Raw genomic sequence first — 22,068 nt, 5'->3', positions numbered from 1 at the left:
TGCAAAGAGCTATGTCCTCGCAGCCTCCAGTAGGCTGGTTCACAAAACAAAATAAATAAAAAACAGCACTTTCTAAATAAATAGTTATTATTAAATTAAGATGTGTTGTTTCTTTCAGTGTCTAATAACAAGCTTTATAATGAATCCTATGGCCTTGGCGCCCTCTCCAAATTTATTGAACTGAAGGCCATTTTTGTTGCTAATTTAGAGCCCTGTGTATACCTATATAAATATAAACACACACACAAAGCAAAAGAAACAAACAAACAACACACAGCTGTCCAGTTATGAGGTGCCCCAACACTGATACATAGATCATATTTATAAAGCAGCATGAGACTATGACAAGTCAGTTAAAGTGCATTATCAGTGTATTCAATGCAGCAGCATACCAGTGAAAGTGTTGATCTGGAGAGCTGAATGCATATTTTATGAAGTGTCTCATCAGTTTGCACTGCAGTGAGTTGAACATCTGGTCAGTTATTCTATAACGCGCAACATTGACTAACGCTCCTTAGGAGGAAGAGTGTCCGGTGGTTAGCCCTACATAAAATACTATCACTTCCCTGGCAAGTGAACTGTACATCCCACCCCCAGTTTCCATTCCACAATATAGTAATGCATAGGTCTGCACTGTATCGAATTAAGAGCATGTTGTGTTTTGGATAGGGTCCAGCAGCAGTAATACTGTGTTGCAAGCAATGATCTCCCTAAGAAAGCTGCTATCACCAGTGCCCTTGCAGGTGGGGGGATGGAATTAAACGATACCCACAGTGCAGTGACAGATTTCTTCTCACAAGTCCAATTTCTTCAATGGCACAAAGTACTGATGCACAGCAGAGTAAGTTTCAAATTATATAGCTTAGGAGGAATGTGCCAGGAAATATTCTTGTATGGGATGTTATGTAAGGGAAACATAACCGTGTTAAAATCATTTAGTTCCGATCAAATCTTTGACGTTGACGTGATGGTTCTGTCGTCATAATTAAACCATACAGTGGGATCTACTGTATGCCTGTTTCCATTTAAATCATGCCTCTGCTGCTGACAGTGCACTGTGACACTGTTGCCTGGTTACCTGCTTGCAGTATAGTTTGAAAAAGATGACAGATCTTTCTAACTGGACAATGCGGAGGATCAAACCATGCTACCCTTTATAAATAAGACATAATACAATAATCAGTTTTTAAGACAAGCAGATAAAACCCATGGGGTGGAAACAGGCTGCTGTCAGGAACAGTGCGTTCCATCGGCATACTCATTAGGAATGATGCTTTGTAACATCCACTGAAGCCCCTGGAAGACAGTCAGTCATTCCTCTTAACCTCAAGCCCCCGCACAGCTGCATTATATTTCAGTTTGGCTGTTAAAATAAATACATCAATAATACAATAACTACCGAGAAGCACGTTCCTCTCCTTAACAAATCACTACTCAGTGCATCTGAAATGGAGAAACGACATTGTTCAAGTTGAAAAGATACTATTCTGGGGGCTCCTTGTATTAAATATACTGAAATCAATCTGCGTGACTCTGAAGATAATGCCCCATTTAGAATTCTTTGATATTAGGTGTTGATGGAGACACAGTGTCTCTCAATCCCGTGCAGCTCTGTGCATATACGAGAAGCAGTATGTGCCTGTCGTTTTCAAGCAAGGAGAGAGAGATTTACACCTCTGAATAACCTACTCTGTCTGAATCTACCACCACAAACACACATTATCAGACACCCTGGGAGTGAAATCTGTCCCCATCCGATACTGCCATAAATATCAATCGATTCCGATAAAATGATCACTGTTATTGATTTAGCTGTGGAGGACAATAGCTTGTTTTTGTGAACATTTTATTTGTATTTAACTATTTGAATTTGCAATTGCACAGCTAAACACATAACATCAATATCTTATGGTGAATAGGTGTGATACCCCAGCTTCCTGGACTACTCTTTCAATATACCTTGTAGGTATATGTATTATTATTATTATTATTATTATTATTATTATTATTATTATTATTTATTTCTTAGCAGACGCCCTTATCCAGGGCGACTTACAATTGTTACAAGATATCACATTATACAGATATCACATTATTTTTACATACAATTACCCATTTATACAGGGGTTTTTACTGGAGCAATCTAGGTAAAGTACCTTGCTCAAGGGTACAACAGCAGTGTCCCCCACTGGGGATTGAACCCACAACCCTCCGGTCAAGAATCCAGAGCCCTAACCACTACTCCACACTGCTGCCCGTGCAGTACTCGCATTATATACTGCTCAATAGACCCAGGGATATCTTCTGCTTTAATAATACCAGCTTATGAAATGACAGACACGTGTATTACAGAATAGTCACGCTACGGCATGATGTTCACGGTGTCTCACTATGGTGGTATTACTTTCCAATACCCCTTGATTTTAGGGAGCAATAGCAGAGTATTGATTACTGATTTGTTGTAGGTAGGGTAAAGCTCTCAGCTCACTTTTAAAAGCTCCTTTTTATTTGCAATGAATGGTGGCACCAAGTCACCTGACCCAGGCACAGGAGCCACAGCAGTTGGAAATGGTATAGCCTTTTATTCAAGATTAAGCTTCCTGAATAATTGGTAAGGGTTATGTTCTCAAAGAGGGCATTTCAAGGAAAGTATGTCACTTCTACTGGGGAGTTTCAGCAGGCTGGCAGGCAGTCATAAGATACTGTCAGTCTAACAGCACCAATACCAATCTGCATTTTCACAAATGTCACTTACGTACAGGCGCCTCTGCTAAACCCCCTACACCGCGGATAATTAAGACTGTTTTCAGAATCAGTTGCCAGTCGTGAATCTACTGACCTTTATAGAGGAGCAATAATGTAATGAGATGATAAGCATGCAGTCTTTGGAGAACTTGCTTTCCATCCCAAGCATCAGTCATTATTGTAATAAAACAGAACCCAGGCATGAATAATAGCCCTGCAGTCTGATGAATGATGGAGACAAGAGTGCCTCAGGATCCTTCATAAACAGCATCATGCTTTTCCCACAGCATATATCATCATAATGAATTATTTTCCTATTGGATTGCTATGCAAGTTTACTTTCTAAAGCTCAGAAGTGTAAACCCCACTGTTTTTTTCTTTCTTTCAAAAGACAATAGGCCCCTTGGAAATGAGTGCCATTTGCTGTGGAATTGCAGATAAGAGTCTCTGAAATCTGCGTACAAGGGTTTATTTATTAATGAAATCGCTTCAGTAAATCAAGAAACGCAGGCAAAGCTTCTGGGTCTTGTCAGTGAAACTCAAGGAAATCCAGCATTTACTGGACAGAAACACAGCCAGATTGAATGCACTATATATAACAGATGGGCTTCAGTGAGTTACAGGGAAATAATTCCATCTCGGGATTATGTGACGTCATAAACTAGGAGACCCTTATCTCGAGTATAAACTGTCACAGAAACACAAGAGGGAATTATCTTCCTTTAACTCACTGAAGCCCATCTATTATTATTTATAATACATGGATATTAGTATCTGTAATAAAAAAAAGACAATAAAACAGGTGTTAAGGTTCAAATTGCAAGTTAATTTAATGAATAATAATAATGGAAATATTAATGAATCTTCAATATAATTTTCTTTTTGATAATTCAGGAGCGGTGACCTAAACTGAGTAGATAATGAACTGCAAAAAAGAACGTATTTTTAAGGAAAAGGTATGCTTTTTGTTTTCTTAGTCGCTGTCAGAGTTTAAGATTATTTGTCTCGCTCGCTTGTTTGGTGCTCCTGTTGGTGGAGGATGACTGTATCTTCAGAGACAGGTTTGTTAAAAGTGCCTAAAAACCACGAATTGTGGGTGTTGTCGAGTGATTGAAAACGAGACATTTTGTGTTTGAAAGTGGTCTTGGGGTGCACAGGAGTCAAATATGGGTTACAAACACACAGTAGATGCCGCTTATTAACAACCTCTCGGTTCCTAGCAAAACGTTGTCATTAACCTAAAGCTGCCAATACGCGAAAAGCCCCCGTTTTCAAGTGTATTTATATGGAACAACGATATATACTGTAGTTGTACAAATATGGCACTGAAATACATGTGTTTTAAATGTTACAGTGTTAAAAAATTAACATAAGAAACACAAAATACCCAAACATAGAACTGTTTACTTCACACGTTCAAAACAGGGAGGTGGCTTAAATATTACTACACAACGATGTATTACAATTGTCCTTACAATGCGTAAAGCAAACAGAAAAAATGTGTTGTACTTACAATCAATTCTAAAGAACATCATTTTAAAACAAGAAATTGTCCAACGCTGTCTGCTTTTTACAATGTACCACCTCCATCTCAATTTTGCGTGCGGCTTCGTAACCAGTTTCAAAGCCACGATTCTGCCTCAGTCCGCCACAAAAACGTAGTTGCGAAGTCAGTGTGTTATAAAAGCTGCATGAAGTATGTGCATAAATCAAACAAGTGCGCTCTGCAGCACTGGCAGCTAGTAATAAAGTTGCTAATATCAGAATCCCACTAACATTAAAGTACATTTCGCCACAATTCTGTTTTAAATCCTCAGTATCTTAACTGTAATACAGTTTTAAATCCTGCTAACAAGCCTCCATCCTGATTGTAATCTCGTTTTAAATCTCGCAAACAGTCTCTCCAATAGAAATGTAGGAATGTGCTGTCACTCAGTAATTGGGGCAGGTTTAGAGTATTCAGAATGAATCAATGGTGGGTGGGACATTGCCCAGCAGCACTGGGAAATGTATTTATTATTATTTTTGTATTAGGTTTTTTTTTTTGTTTTTTTTTTAATAGAAAAAGGGTAGTCAAGGTGAATTGGCTATCCACCTATTTATTTATTTTTTGTATCGGGGGTGTTTTATCTGGTTTTAGGGGTTAAAAAACGAAAATCAGAAGCCATATATATATATATATATATATATATATATATATATATATATATATATATATATAATGTGATTTTAAAACAAGCTGCTCATTCTATGGGAATATTGCTTTTGAGAAGCAGCCTCATGCTTGAGGGTATTCATGGCATGTTTTCCAATGTATATCTTTACTGTTTTATCTGTTAATGTGTATTTTCAGGATCTGCTCTACTGCTATAAGCACAAGTGAAGAGAGTAAACATCATGTTGGTTTAGCTTGGTAACCGCTGTCTTGCAGACCATAAAGCGACACTAAAAAAATAAACTCCAGATTTAGCAGCCATCAGGGCCATTTCAACAGCCTCCTCAGAGAGTTTAACTCAGCACACACATCTGCTGAAAGGGATCATTAAGCCACAAAATAAATGTAAAAAAACCCTGCAAGATACAAAGCAGATAACATTTGAAATATACTCAACTGCTAATGACATCTGTGGGGTAAAAGCACAAGTCTCTGACAAGAGCATGTCAGATATCTCACTGCAGCAAGGAACATTAAAAAGCTTATTTAAAAAAATAATTATAAAATGATTGCCCCGAGGGAAGACCATTGCTACTGACAGGGGGCTATAATGCCCGAAGCTGCAGGCTGCTTTGCACCCTGGAAGTAACAATAGTCTTCCTGAGGGGCATTTAATTTTCCACTATGGCTGAGTATGCAGTAGGTATTTAATATATATATATGAGTCAGAAAATAAGTGACACAAGGTTGGATAGTAAATACAACTTATATATTTTGTTTAAATATAGCTGCTACAGCATAAGTAAATAAATAACCAATAAATAACAGAAGATGTTTCTGAAGTTCATACCGTATAGTTAAAGTTTTTCTCTGTCTCTGTCTGGTCTGCAGGTTGCTGCATAATCCAGACTACATCCCGCTCGTCATATTTGTTTACATCGTCGAGTTGAATTTGTTTGAATTTCAAAAAGTCAGAAAACAGCCACAGTGATGTTTTAATCACCATTTTAGTGTTTAGAGTGTCTTTCTTTTGTAGCATGTTTTGTAATTCATTTTCTGTCAACTCAGAGAATCGGTGTTCAGTCATTTTCTCTTGTGAAGAATGCAGGGAAGAAAGGCGTTCCTTTGAAAAGGGGTGGGACTGACAGTGATGTGAACCAATCACATGACAGATGGAGACTATTGCCCGGTGGTGTAAGGATATTAGGGCAATAGTTCAATCTATTTTTCCTCCTATGATGAGGTTATAGCCAAATTACAGGCCAGGGTTTCCAATCCTCATGAAACACAGGCCAGAAACATGAAGGAACCTCATGAAACACAGGCCAGAAACATGAAGGAACCTCATGAAACACAGGTCAGAAACATGAAGAAACCTCATGAAACACAGGTCAGAAACATGAAGGAACCTCATGAAACACAGGTCAGAAACATGAAGGAACCTCATGAAACACAGGTCAGACACAAAAACATGAACGAACCTCATGAAACACAGGTCAGACACAAAAACAGGTAGGAACCTCATGAAACACAGGTCAGAAACATGAAGGAACCTCATGAAACACAGGTCAGACACAAAAACATGAACGAACCTCATGAAACACAGGTCAGACACAAAAACATGAAGGAACCTCACGAAACACAGGTCAGACACAAAAACATGAACGAACCGCATGAAACACAGGTCAGACACAAAAACATGAAGGAACCTCACGAAACACAGGTCAGACACAAAAACATGAACGAACCGCATGAAACACAGGTCAGACACAAAAACAGGTAGGAACCTCATGAAACACAGGTCAGACACAAAAACATGAAGGAACCTCACGAAACACAGGTCAGACACAAAAACATGAACGAACCGCATGAAACACAGATCAGACACAAAAACATGAAGGAACCTCACGAAACACAGGTCAGACACAAAAACATGAACGAACCGCATGAAACACAGGTCAGACACAAAAACAGGTAGGAACCTCATGAAACACAGGTCAGACACAAAAACATGAAGGAACCTCACGAAACACAGGTCAGACACAAAAACATGAACGAACCGCATGAAACACAGGTCAGACACAAAAACATGAAGGAACCTCATGAAACACAGGTCAGACACAAAAACATGAACGAACCGCATGAAACACAGGTCAGACACAAAAACATGAAGGAACCTCATGAAACACAGGTCAGACACAAAAACATGAAGGAACCTCATGAAACACAGGTCAGACACAAAAACATGAAGGAACCTCATGAAACACAGGTCAGATACATGAAGGAACCTCATGAAACACAGGTCAGAAACATGAAGGAACCTCATGAAACACAGGTCAGACACATGAAGGAACCACATGAAACACAGGTCAGAAACATGAAGGAACCTCATGAAACACAGGTCAGACACAAAAACATGAACGAACCTCATGAAACACAGGTCAGACACAAAAACATGAAGGAACCTCATGAAACACAGGTCAGACACAAAAACATGAACGAACCTCATGAAACACAGGTCAGACACAAAAACATGAACGAACCGCATGAAACACAGGTCAGACACAAAAACATGAAGGAACCTCATGAAACACAGGTCAGACACAAAAACATGAAGGAACCTCATGAAACACAGGTCAGACACAAAAACATGAAGGAACCTCATGAAACACAGGTCAGATACATGAAGGAACCTCATGAAACACAGGTCAGAAACATGAAGGAACCTCATGAAACACAGGTCAGACACATGAAGGAACCACATGAAACACAGGTCAGAAACATGAAGGAACCTCATGAAACACAGGTCAGACACAAAAACATGAACGAACCTCATGAAACACAGGTCAGACACAAAAACATGAAGGAACCTCATGAAACACAGGTCAGACACAAAAACATGAACGAACCTCATGAAACACAGGTCAGACACAAAAACATGAAGGAACCTCATGAAACACAGGTCAGACACAAAAACATGAACGGACCTCATGAAACATGAAGGAACCTCATAAAACACAAGTCAGAAACATGAAGGAACCTCATGAAACACAGGTCAGAAACATGAAGGAACCTCATGAAACACAGGTCAGAAACATGAAGGAACCTCATGAAACACAGGTCAGAAACATGAAGGAACCTCATGAAACACAGGTCAGACGCAAAAACAGGTACATAGACTAAGGTTTGTTTTCAGATGTGGAGCCATCTTGGATTTGACCTTTGACGACTGTGAGAGGTCAATAACCTTGGACAATGATAATTTGCTATTTTAACACCATGTGTCATAACAACATGATCATAGCTTCCTACATTACATATATATGTGCATTTCTGAGTCCTGGAACACTATTTGTATATGTGAAATCACTGGAGGTTTGACCTCTGTTGACCTTGAGAGGTCAATGACCTCACTCGGGGCTCATTTTTGCTGTCTGATTGGAAAGTTGTAATGAATAAACCTTTTTATTATAAATGTGGTGTCTACATGTACATTAGATGTCACACAGATACTTATTAAATGCAGAGAGTTGAGGAGCTGGTAGGTCTGAGTAATGATCTGCGTACTAGCTTAGTGCTAACATTCTCCAGAACAGGAGCAGAGGGCAGTGCACTTGAGGGCGGCTTTGACACATTTGCATTGCCCAGTGCATCCCTTCCTACACCCACAGTGAATGAGTTCATAGCATGACTGTGATGCTTCTGGAAGGGTGGTCCACAGTGCTTGCCATCCTGTGGTGTCCTTCCTCCAGTCCCAGTCTGACGGGATTGGAAGCTCAGGGTCAGGAGTTAGGGCCTGGTTTGATGTGCTCCTTGAGTGCTGCCTGTGTTGGTGGTATGTTCTCCAGGCTCCTTGACTTCTGCGTGAACAGTTGCTTCCTGGCATCATTGACCTTCATGGTGTCATTCATGCGGTCATACAGCAACACCACAAACCGCTCCAGTACTGACATCGTTGAGTCACTGATGTCACTTTGCATGAGTAGGTCTTCGAATGCCTCGGTAGCCTCTTGGAAACCTTTCCATGTGTCCCAGGCAGTATTCTTGCCTCTCCCCCCAAATGCAGGGACAGCGTCACACCCTGTGAATGCATGGAAAACAGGGAGAGTGGCACAAATCCTGGGATCCATCACATCAGCCAGTTCATGGGCAGGTACATACCAGAAATTTGATCCAGTACCAAGTGCCACCCACAGCTTGTCAGGCTTGATCTGGTTGAATGTGGCGATTGCCAACATCACAACATCGGTATCTACGGTGCACACATATGCTTTCCTGCACCCTTTCTGTATAGCATCTGAAACATTTAGGAGGAGGCAGGTGTCCTCTTCCTCGTGGGAGCAGGGGGCCAGGTTTGTCACATCGGCATCAGTCAGGAAGCACAAGACATCCCTTCCATCGGTTGCATAGATGGCTTTGTCTTCCTCAGTTGGGAGGCTTGTCACTTGTTGGGACAGGAAGCTGAACAGTTCGGTTTTGTTCTCATCCACACTTAGGAAGTCTTTTCAAATTTGGGGGATTACTGTAGCGGGGACAACTCGTCATCGAATGCTCTTGCCTCTCTTCTGCCTGGTTGTGCTTTTCAAGCTCTCTGGGATGTACACATCCCAGACAATGTCCACTCAATCAACTGTCACCATGTCTGCATAGTCTTGCAAAGTCCTTGCTGTTCCAGGATTGAGCGTCTGGTTCACAACAGGGGTGTTTGTTGATTGAGTTTCCTCTGATTCAAGGCAGCGATGTTCAAATGCATTGCATCACTATCATGGTCACAGGCCTTCCTAAGAGCACCAACAATGTGAAGTACACCTCTCCCCTGTGAATGTGCTCTTAGATCAGGAAACACAGATAGTAATCTGATTCTCAGAATTCGGCCCTCAACAACAGCACCCAGCTGTTCAAGACGGGCCTTGTACATGTGTGCCAGATCAGCTAGCTGGAAGACTGGGGAAACTGATTCTTCCATGTGGAAGTCTTCCATGTAGGCCACTAACTCTGTGAATGCAATGCCGCGCAGATGACCATCGGGATCCTCATCATCACCTGTGCTGTCAGCAGCTCTATTGTAGAGTTTCACAAGGCATTTCAGGTGGTACTTAGCCTCAAGGGCAATCATGTCCCCAGGTGCAAGCCTGGCCAGCAGAGCAGTGTCTTGTAGTTCCATTGCACATCTCCGAACCTTCGAATCAATGTCATAAGTGGAAGCTTGGTGGAGGCCTGCAGAACCAGTTGGCTCATCACAGAGGAAGCATATGGGCTCTGTGAGGTCAATGTTGCCATGGCTTGAACATGTGTTGCACAGCTGATGAAGTACCAGCCTTCTGTTCTCTGGATTTCCTCTGTAGTCATTCAAGCTTTCTTTGGTTAAATTTCAAACAACATGTTTTATACCAGCCAGCGAGGAGTGTCATCATTGTGGCCTCAATGCCATCCCCATCATTGAGTCTTCCAGTGTCAACATCCATTGGCATATGCCCAAGTTCCTGAAACTGACCGAGGTGACTTGCTAATGATTTGTAGCGCTGCCAGTGGCTGCCGTGGTTGATTCAGCTGGACACTGCAAAGCTTCCCCAGTCCCCTTCTGACAAAGCACACAAAGCTACCAATTAGTTTTTTATGTCCTCAAAATATTTTTGTGTTTTTTAAAAATATTATTTGTTTTAAAAAAATTTTTTTTGTGTTTTAAAAATGCTTTATTTGTGTCCTCAATATTTTTTATGTTTTACATATATTTTATGTGTTCTCAAAATATTTTAATTCCGTTTTGCACTTCTAGGCCACCTTACTGCACAGTGTCGCGAGTTGAAAATACTGATTGACCTCTCGTGGCCATTATTATGATAAACATATGGCGGCTTCTACATCGTTATGACAACAATATAAACTCAACACTATAACGCTCATAAAAGTAGTTTATTTTTTCATTTAAACATATATGTTATGATGCAGGGTATCATTGTAAATCAACATTGTTTGAGGTCATTGACCTCTCAATTTAAATACAGGTCAAACATCACCTTTGAAAATAAATGTTTGCAGGACACAGAAACACAAAAATGGTATAACTCAGGGAGTTGATGATCATGTTATTATGACACATGGTTCTAAAATAGCAAATTATCACTGACCTCTCCCGATCGTCAGAGGTCAAATCCAAGATGGCTCCACATCTGAAAATAAACCTTAGGGTAGTAGAAACACTGTAGAAGATGCCAGGCTTTCATCATAAAATGCACAATAGCTTTGCTTATCACCTGTACTATCAATTCAGACAAGCTTTCTTGTTAAAATACATGCAAGGACTAAAAGTATAATTTCAACACCATCGATTTCAGGAAAAGCCTCTCTTTCCCAGTAAACAGATAAATCCCTGGATCAATCTTGCTCACTGCACTTGAATTAATTGACTAAAAACAGAAAAAGAACAGAACAGAACACAATAGGTGGAGATCTGGTGGAAAGAAAGGTTCTGACTTTTCCAATAATGGGCTTAAAACAAAATCAGCTGGAAAGCCTTTGTTCAATCCTAATCCTGAACTATCTCCAGTTATTAACCTTACAGCTGAAGGTTTTCTCATTAGCTGCAATGGAGAAGAACATTGGCAGCACAGTGCATGACACAAAGTAACAAAAACAAAACAACTGTTAATATCCATGAAATTAGATCCAAACAACTCCAAGCATCATTCAAAAGGCCATATTTACAAAGTGTTTCCCCGACTTTTTAAATTAACTCCTATGTTTTTGTAAACGGGGGGGGGGGATCACGTTGATGCTGTAAAATGAACAGGTAACAAAGAAATAGTTAATTAAAGACGGGACTAAATGATTTAAAATAAGACTGTGAAGTTTCCTTTATTACAGAAATCTGTGATGGGTTCCAGCTCCTCATGAAACACAGGTCAGAAATAAAAACAGGTAGGAACCTCATGAAACACAGGTCAGACACATGAAGGATCCTCATGAAACACAGGTCAGAAACATGAAGGAACCTCATGAAACACAGGTCAGAAACATGAAGGAACCTCATGAAACACAGGTCAGAAACATGAAGGAACCTCATGAAACACAGGTCAGAAACAAAAAAAGGTAGGAACCTCATGAAACACAGGTCAGGCACATGAAGGATCCTCATGAAACACAGGTCAGACACATGAAGGAACCTCATGAAACACAGGTCAGAAACAAAAAAAGGTAGGAACCTCATGAAACACAGGTCAGGCACATGAAGGATCCTCATGAAACACAGGTCAGGCACATGAAGGAACCTCATGAAACACAGGTCAGAAACATGAAGGAACCACATGAAACACAGGTCTTCTTACCCGTGACCCAACCCAACCCTCTTTAGTAAGACCTGCAACCCGATCTGAACCTGCAAGTGTCTGTCCTTTACCTGCTACCTGCGTCAACTGACTCTCTCACATTCACACACAGATATCTCTACCATTCTCCAGAGATTGAGTTTATACAATAGGCTATACAGTGTGGTAGCTTTCTCTAGTGGTCTGGATATATTTTAACATTGTAAAATTAACTCTCTCTACTTACTTTACTATAAAATACCTGTCTATTCCTTTCGTGCCAGTAGTTGAAAGGGAGCTACACCTGTGCTTTCGCAGAGATGTACCAGTTTTGTTGCTGTCGTTCATAAAAACATAATGACAGGTTTTAAAAGCAATGAATCCAGTCACATGTTCATTATTTTCATTCGCTACGATTCTAAAATAATTCCACACGACTGATTTACCTCTTGAACTATTATCCACCACATGATATAAACCCTGCGCTTTTAATATCACCAAGCAGACGTGATAAAAGGATCTTGCAACGTATCAAACAAGCGAGAACACTGCTTAGTCAGCAGACTCCTCCCTAATCTGTAGGAACCTCATGAAACACAGGTCAGAAACAGAAACATGTAGGAACCTCATGAAACACAGGTCAGAAACAGAAATGAGAAAGACCCACCTCTTCTCTCTTGCTTTCCATGCTTTTTAAGCTTCATATCTGCTTTAGCTGTTGTGTTGCTGCTACTATTTCATGTATTATGCTACTATCATGTATTATGCACTTTTCACTGTATTTAATGTATTATGCATTGTTTTCTACTGTATAGCATGCATTATGCATTTCTCTATATTTAAAGTATTATGGATTTTCTTGTTACTGCATCTTGTAAAGCACTTTGTGATGGTGGTCCACTATGAAAGGATGTAGGAACGTTGAACAACAGCATCTTCACCGCAGAAGCTCGCTGAAGCAACTAGAATACAGAGAGCTTAAAACAAGCATGTCACGAATGCAGCGATACAAAAGCAACATGCTTTTCTTTTCCCCCCATTATAGGCAGTTATTTAAGTAGCACTTCTGTTGATTTAGAGAACATAGATAACAAGATCCACTGCAGAAGACAGCCTCATAGACACACACGCACACTCACACACACACAGAAAGCCACATGGAAGATGGATTCGAGGTCAACTCCAGCAGAATACTAATTCCAAACATTCTGCAGAGACAGAGCTTGCACCAGAACTCTCAGGTTCTTTACAAAGTTTTCACTTTCACTTTTTACTTGGTTTTGTAGCAAACGGTTTTTTTTTTTTTTTTTTAATTTTCTGATGTTGTGCCCCCCTCCCACAACACTTCATGGAGGCTGTGTGGTCCAGTGGTTAAAGAAATGGGCTTGTAACCAGGAGGTCCCCAGTTCAAATCCCACCTCAGCCACTGACTCATTGTGTGACCCTGAGCAAGTCACTTAACCTCCTTGTGCTCCGTCTTTCAGGTGAGACGTAATTGTAAGTGACTCTGCAGCTGATGCATAGTTCACACACCCTAGTCTCTGTAAGTCGCCTTGGGTAAAGGCATCTGCTAAATAAACTAATAATAATAATAATAATAATAATGGGTGCCATTTACAGAGTTGATAAGTAGACCTCTAAGGCAAAGTGGATGTTGTCTGAAATATACATGAATTCTGCTCTAAGCTGAATGATATACAACCTGACAAAGAGAAGAACATGCCTGTGGCATTTAGAGACGTTTAAATCCATTACTTACGATTTTAAACTTTTTTTTTATAATCATCCTTCACTTGCCACACCATTACTATGCTGTGTGATTGTTGTTAATCAAATTGCACACCTTGGATTAAATAACCTTAACTTTGATGTATGTAATTTGTGCCTATTTTAAGCACTGTAATTTGAGTCTTGTCAATTCAGATTTTAAGATGGTCGTAATTAAGGTCACGTCCACATCCCATCTTATATATTTAAAAAAATAAATAGATAATAAAAAAAAATTAAAAGATGATACAGTGCAAAGAATAAACTGTTATATTGTTTAAAAAAAAGCCTGCATTCACCCAGCTATTTATTTATTTAAAAAACATTATAAAACTTAAGCTTTTCAACAAATACATTGTGATTAAAACGCACACACAGACACGACTTACCAACAAATTCTGAGAGGAAAACAACGAAAAACGGAGTGACCAGATCATTGATCCCCTGCACATATCCGCTGGCGGGATGACGAATCGCCCATATGAAGAGGATGCGTTCAAAGACCTGCAACACAGTGGAAGTGATTTGTTAGAGGCTGCGCCGTTTGGTTCATTTCCAGCCTGGCTTTGCTCAGGTACTCTTTTGGAATGTACAGAGGTTCTAGGCTAGAACACTAAAACAAGGTCCTGCACATTCTTTATACATTCTGGGGGGCTTTGTGAAGTTAAACTGCACACGAATAAAATACATGACATTCCAGGAATCAAACTTACTTTTCATCATTTGGATCCCATTCTACTCAGACTAGTATTTTTACAAACGTTATTAAACCTTCAGCTCACCTTAATATTGCTCTAACAAGCCATTAAAATGAGACATATTTCTACCAATTAATAAGCTCCATTATCACTTAACATTTACAGTCTACTTGAAATATCAATATTTTAAAAACGGTCATGTGAATGAGTTTGTATTAGCACCAATACTTTCTACGCTAGTGTTTCACAGTTTCGATCCACAGTTATAGTGCATCCCTGTTTCTTTGAAAGGGTACCAGCAGGGGGAATGCCAGCAGAGGAGGAAAGTCTTCTGCCCACATCTGTTTTTCGGCTTGTTTGACTAAATCCTGTGTTTGACTTTAGTTTAAATCTGCACAGCTGTATTCACACTGAAGACGACACCAGCTCCAATGTCTACACAGTTTCTTACAGTGTGTAATGAGTTGGCATCTCAACCCATTGAATTGAATGGAAAGGCCATGTTTTGGATGCAAACCGCAAACCATACAGTTCAAATACGAACGTCTAACCATTCAATTAAAGAGCAAGCTCTGTAGTCGAGAGGTCAGTACGAGTTTGATGCTGATGTCAGTATCAGTCGAAAGCAGGAGGTTCATTACAAGTGTTCGCCCTTGTGTAGTCAGGAGCCATAGTTAGGAGACTGTGCTACGACTGTGGCTCACCTTATAAAAAGGGAGGTCAAACAAAAAAGGGAGGTCATAATTGTCAATGACTCCATATTGAGAAACACAGCAAGTTCAGTGTGCAGTCTGGACCCCCTTACAACAACAGTGTGCTGCCTTCCAGGAGCCTCTGTCACGCACATCACTGAGAACGTGAACAGGCTCCTAGAACCAACAGGAGACGACCCGGTAGTAGTCGTCCACATCGGTACAAACAACATTGGAAGAGACAGACCAAGATCCCTGCAAAACTAATTCAGAGAGCTAGGAAGGAAATTAAAAGACAAGACCAAAACTGTGGTATTTTTTGGGATACTGACGATCCCTTGCAAAGGACCATACGGACAGCTGGAAATAAATAATCTAAACGCATGGCTGAAATCATGGTGCACAAAGGAAGGCTTTGTCTTGGACCACATTCTTCAACAAGGACTATCTATATAGGTGGGACGGACTGCACTTAAATAAAAAAGGAACCAATCTACTCGGAGAAAGGATCCTTGAGAAGGTTCCGAAGCATTTAAACTAGAAAGGAAGGCGGGAGAAATCAACAAAAAAACAGATGGGAGATTACATCAAAACAAGGGCAACAACTCAGGTAACATAGCCATTAAATGTATTTATCTAAATGCTAGAAGTTTCAAAAACAAAATGTTAGAACTTGAAGCTACTGCTCTAACAAGTAACTACAATGCGATAGGGGTTACAGAAACTTGGTTATCCGAGACTGATGGAGACGAATATAATATTAGTGTGTATATACTATATAGGAAAAACAGGCAGGACAGAAGAATCAATATGAGTCAGAATAACGGACAAAAATTCAAAGGGCATAATAATAGGAGCATGCTATAGACCGCCAAATTCAGACACCGAGCAAAATAATCTGTTATACAATGACATGCATGTAGCAAAGGAGAAGCCATACTAATGGGGGACTTCAACTTCCCCTATATAAAATTGGAAAACCTGGTGGGGAGCACGACAGCCGAAATTGAAATGGTAGAAATGACAAATGACTGCTTCCTAGCGCAATTTGTCAAGGCACCGACTAGAGGGGCATGCCTGGATTTAGTCTTTTCAAATAATGAAGACAGAATAACTAAAACAGAGGTCAGAGAATCATTGGCAAACTCAGATCACAACATGGTCTCATTTCTCAAGTGCTTTTTAAAACCCAAAAAGCTAAGGTTTACAATTTTAATTTTTAAAAAAAAAAAAGCAAACTCTGAAGAAGCTGCTTGATGACATTCTGGGATCAGTAAGCTACTAACAACCAAACGAGCAAGATGGACCGAATGGCCTCCTCTCATCTGTAACCTCCTATGTTCTTATGTTCCATAATAAGGAGAACTGTATATATGTTTGTGGTAGAGCAGGGCTCTGCCCTTGTAAATATTGGCAGAGATGTGGTTAAATTCTCCTCCCTGCCCAGGTTTATTGTGTCAGGTGGGAATCATTTAACAATCAATTAGCACCCAGCCACCTGACATAAAAGGAGGCCTCAGCTCCTCAGTGACAGAGGTAGCTGAGGAAGCAAGTGGGTATTTTGTGTTGCTTGCTGGTTTTTCTTTGTGTGCTGTTTTTTGTTAATTTTGCAATCCAGTGAAAGCAAAGCTCACCCTGGAAGCCTTATTTTTGTAAGTTTTACTTTGTGTTTATTGTTTGTGTTTTAAAAAACCTTTTGTTTGGCTGTTTATTTTGTGTTTTCAATTTAATAAAAGTCTTTTGTTTGAACTGCAGTCTGTCTCTGGGCCTCATCCCTTGCGCCATCCTGTCACAAGTGGTGTCAGAAGTGGGGTATAGCGCCTCCGGGAGGTTCAGAGCAGTACTGCAGGATTTTTTTTTTGTTTTTTTGTGAATATAGAATTTTTTATGAGCTTTTTTAAAAAAAAAAAAAAAAAGGATGGAAAAAAAGGAGGAAGAGCTGCAATAGGCAGCAGCAACAGCTGCCATCGGGGGACATCAGCCCGATCTACATAGCAGATGAGTGGTGCCCTGGTTGTGGGGCATTTGGACACACAGTGGCCATCTGCCCCACCCAAACAGAGGGGAGGAGAAGGAGGCAGAGAGGAAGGAAGACATGGGAGAAAGAGGAGTGGTGCACGCAATGCATGCAGTACGGGAGTGAGGAGCACCACTGCCTGGAGGTGTTACAGGACACAGACCTGGAGTGGGAGGAGCCCGAACGTCCTGCGCCTGAGTGGGAGGAGCCCGAATGTCCTACACCTGAGTGGGAGGAGCCCGAACGTCCTGCGCCTGAGTGGGATGAGCCCGAACGTCTTGCGCCTGAGTGGGAGGAGCCCGAACGTCCTGCGCCTGCGTGGGAGGAGCCTGAACGTCTACAGCCCAAGCAGAGGGAGAGTACCTTCTGGTTCCACCTCCTCCGCCGTGGGAGGACTGTGTGTCGCTCCCACCTCCACCAGCAGAGGTAGAGTTCCTGCTGGTTTCGCCTCCACCTCCGTGGGAGGACGACTTGCTGCTCCCACCTCCACCAGCAGAGGGAGAGTACCTGCTGGTTCTGCCTCCATCTCCGCCACCAGCAGAGGGAGCATGCCTGCTGGTTCCCCTGCTGCTGCCGTCCCGAGAGCCAGAGGGGGTGGAGCTGCCAGCCCGAGAGCCGGAAAGGGAGGAGCCACGGACCAGATAGCCAGAAGGGGAGGAGCCACAGACCAGATAGCCAGAAGGGGAGGAGCCACAGACCCGAGAGCCAGAAGGGGAGGAGCCACGGACCCGAGAGCCAGAAGGGGAGGAGCCACGGACCCGAGAGCCAGAAGGGGAGGAGCCACGGACCCGAGAGCCAGAAGGGGAGGAGCCACGGACCAGAGAACCGGAAGTGGAGGAGACACAGACCAGAGAACCGGAAGGGGAGAAGGCTGACGCCCCTCACCAGCCCTTGCTCATGCTGCTGAGAGGAGCTCAGTGGAGGTGCACCCGACTGCAACGGCAGGAGGTGCCAGCGCGACCTCAGAGGCCGCTAGAATGGCCACAGCCACCACCGCCGATGCCGGAGTGGCTGGAGCCGTTGTCACCGGAGGAGCTGGAACTGCCGTTGCCGGAGTGGCCGCCGTCTCTGCCTGCTGTTCCTGAGGGTTCGGCGTCTCTGAATACTGTTCCGAGGGTCCGCCTGCTGTTCCCGAGGGTCCGCCGTCTCCGCCTGCTGTTCCTGAGGGTCCGCTGTCTCCGTCTGCTGTTCCCGAGGGTCCGGTGCCTCCGCCACCAAAGGGAGGCGGGTCGCCGTTCCCGCCTCCGCCACCAGAGGGAGACGGGCTGCCGTTCCCGCCTTCGCCACCAGAGGTGCCACCAGCGCTGCTCCTGCTGGAGGGTCCAGGTTCCCTGCAAGCATTTGCGTGCTTAGAAGGTCCGGGGCCCCCGCCATTTTAAGAAAGCGTGGGGGATCCGACATCAACCCCGCCCACCACCGCCCGCTGAAATAGCCCACCCGAGGGACATAAGGGGACTCTTGGGGGGAGGGCTTGGGTTCAAGGGGGGGGGGGGGGGGGGGGGCAGAGCAGAGATGTGGTTAAATTCTCCTCCCTGCCCAGGTTTATTGTGTCAGATGGGAATCATTTAACAATCAATTAGCACCCAGCCACCTGACATAAAAAGAGGCCTCAGCTCCTCAGTGACAGAGGTAGCTGAGGAAGCAAGTGGGTATTTTGTGTTGCTTGCTGGTTTTGCTTTGTGTGCTGTTTTTTGTTAATTTTACAATCCAGTGAAGGCAAAGCTCAGCCTGGAAGCCTTATTTTTGTAAGTTTTACTTTGTGTTTATTGTTTCTGTTTTAAAAAACCTTTTGTTTGGCTGTTTATTTGGTGTTTTCTATTTAATAAAAGTCTTTTGTGTGAACTGCAGTCTGTCTCTGGGCCTCATCCCTTGCACCATCCTGTCACAACGTTTTTCCTTAGTTCTCCATAGCAAGTGAAACAATACCAATCTTATCTCTCTTATAAACTGACTGGCTTTATTAGTGGGGTAGCACATAGCTCCCGGCACATTGTTTGATTTTACTTACTGTACATTCTCCAGATCATCAGACAAAACCAAAAAAACCACAAGAGACAAAACAAGAAATTAAAACAGGCAACCTCCGGGGTCCCAGTAAATGTCTGTAATGAGACTGCCACCCTGCAAGAGTGGGGAAATGAGCAGAGTAATGGAAGATGGCATTTGGGGAGAAAAGTGCTAACGCTGAATCTATTATTGTGTTATATGCCTAATTACACAATTAATCCTAAACATTGATGGGATACAACCTGACACGGGGATAACTACATAAACCATCAAACGGCCAGCATGTAATTAAAGTCTTCACTGTGCTCAGCTTCTAACTAATAACTTGAAGGGTGGAGTTCCCTGAGAGCTCTTATAAGCGACGTGTTAAATTAGCACGAGAATTGCTAAACGAAGGGCCTGTGTGATTGGAGGACACTTTTACATTCTTTTGGTACAAGTGTACAATATTTCATTGTTCGTGTATCCCTGTAATTTAGTTTTTTAATCCTGTTAGTTATTAACAGTGAAATGACTAGGATTTCTAGTTGTTAGACAATTCAACTCATACCTCAAGCGGTTTCTAATAAGGCTCTAAAAAGGTTTTGGTCATAAAGTAGCAAAAAAATAAAATAAAAGTAGGACAAAGAAAACCCTATGGCCAGTTACTAAAAAAAAAAAAGACGATGAAAAACAAATTAATATTCATTTTCTGTCTAGGTCAGCAAATTCTTTATTTAAAAATTGGCCAAGGTTCAGAAAAGTACTTGATTTCTTCAGGATGCTGACCTCACAACCACCAGAGAAGCAGAGAAGCTTGTCAGATTGTCAAACTAAGAGGGGGGTGTAAAAAGGGACCACCAGAGCAGAGCACCTACCCCCCCCCCCCCCCCCCCAGTCTAACACATACACCTACCTTGTACCACCATTGCAATTTTACTTAGGGAGTAAAATTCCTAGGGAGTAACTCAATAGCAATTCGCAGTAACCAACCACCTGTGCAGAATTCCACTTTATCTGAATAAAAAAAAAAGACCCTGTTGACAATCTCTGTTTTCCAAAGGTGACTTCAGTTGTAAGGACTGTGACAGGCTGGCTTGCAGTTGTGAAGGTGTGATGACGTCACGGACCAGGAAGTACAGAAACCAAACAATGGATGGGCGGGTGAAGCTGAATGCAACTGCATTCAGCGTATTTAATAAATAAACAAACAAAAGATTTAAACAAAACAGAAAACAGAAACCAAAGGGCACGAGGGCCAAACAAATAAACAGACAAACAAGTAAGTGTCGTGCTGGCTAATCCAGCACGTTTTAGCAATTGTATTGTCTCCTTGCTCTCTCCACTCTCTGTACTCTCCTCTGTACACTCAACAACCAACCCTGCAGCACGGACAGCTGCCGGTTCTTATACTCTGGCCGAGGGGTTAACTGGCTGTTAATTTTCTTATTACCCCTCGGCCACAGTCTGCACGCGTTTGGTAAGTTAAATAATTTAAGCTAGTTAAATAATCAGTAGCTGATCAGTCATGCATCCTCACAGGGTTTTAATTATAAATATAAAAACAATAACAAAAGCCGTGCCCCAAACAAAAATACAAATAATAATACATAGGGGCGGGACACTCCGCCACAGGACACAATAAGGACATTGTGAAGGAGTACCCTGTCACAGGTTCTTGAGTGCATGTGTGCCTTTATGGAAGCAGCTGGGATGCGCAACAGGAGATGCGTTTCTAAGCAACTAATTGAGCAGGTGGGTTGGCCCGGTGCCGAGCTGATCGGGAGGTCCTGATTGGCTGGGGGGCGTGCCCGGCGAGGCTGCACACAGCTCAAAAGGCTTCTGCGCCACAGCTGGAAGCTACTGCATGGCCATAGCCATACAGACAGGCGCTGAGCAAAAGCTTGCTGTGTTGCGATCGGGGAGGAGAATGTCTGCTCCATGGAGCAAACTACACAAAACCCTTCCCCTTCCGCTCGTGAAGGTATTGCCCAGCTGAGGCCGTTTGAAGAGGCTGGAGTCGCCGTGAGAATGCCGGGACTCCGGGAGTCCAGAAGTAGGTCAGTTTAGGGGATGTTGATCCCAAACAGCATAGAGAGGGTTTGCGTAGTCTAGTAGGTTGCTGGAGCGGGATGTATCTTATATGGAGACTAGCGCTCGCCTTGGTTTTAGCTTTGTTTTCTTTATTAAATCCGGCGCTAGGATTACCACTGTTGGAGAACCTGTGTTGTAATTAAATCTCCGCGCCTGTGCGGCATGTCAACACCCAATGCTCTGTGTCTGCCTCTGTATTATTCAGTGACAACCCACATGTATGTACATTGCCCTGTTGCACAGGGGGGATTTTCAAAAGGTTGTAAACTTACTCAACAAAATCGGTATGTAGCATTGATTTTGGCATTTTCAAGCGGTTGTTATGTCTATTTTGTTATTAAATAATCATGCCAATATGATTTCCAAAATTAGGTTAATTTAAGAAATAATGTTAATATCTTAACGAGCAGTGTTTTTTTTTTTTTAACAAATGTGTATTCATTTTCCAATTTTTTTCCCAATTTTGGAATGTCCAATTATTATCCAACCTGGCTCACTGCTGCAACCCCCGAACTAACTCAGGATAGATGAAGACGAGCACTCGCGTGCTCCGAAACGAGTGTTCTCACCCATCCACTTTTTCTCGCTCTGCAAGCCCACCATGCAGCCA

At 42.2% G+C, this 22,068-nt stretch overlaps 1 protein-coding gene across 7 annotated transcripts in view; it reads right to left on the bottom strand.

Moving 5' to 3' along the window:
- The window catches only part of LOC117435057 (TBC1 domain family member 22B), a 168,496-nt gene that overhangs the window by 65,738 nt on the left and 80,690 nt on the right, over nucleotides 1–22,068 (bottom strand). For all 7 annotated transcript variants that reach the window (XM_059004715.1, XM_059004716.1, XM_059004717.1 and 4 more), the window contains one exon: nucleotides 14,361–14,475. In XM_059004715.1, the coding sequence (XP_058860698.1) occupies nucleotides 14,361–14,475 (115 nt within the window). The remainder of the gene's footprint in view (nucleotides 1–14,360; nucleotides 14,476–22,068) is intronic.

Source organism: Acipenser ruthenus, chromosome 30 (genome assembly GCF_902713425.1).
Source record: "Acipenser ruthenus chromosome 30, fAciRut3.2 maternal haplotype, whole genome shotgun sequence".
NCBI classification, from domain to species: Eukaryota; Metazoa; Chordata; class Actinopteri; order Acipenseriformes; family Acipenseridae; genus Acipenser; species Acipenser ruthenus.
Note: the sequence above shows the minus strand (reverse complement) of the source record. Positions and strands in the feature narration are given on the sequence as shown.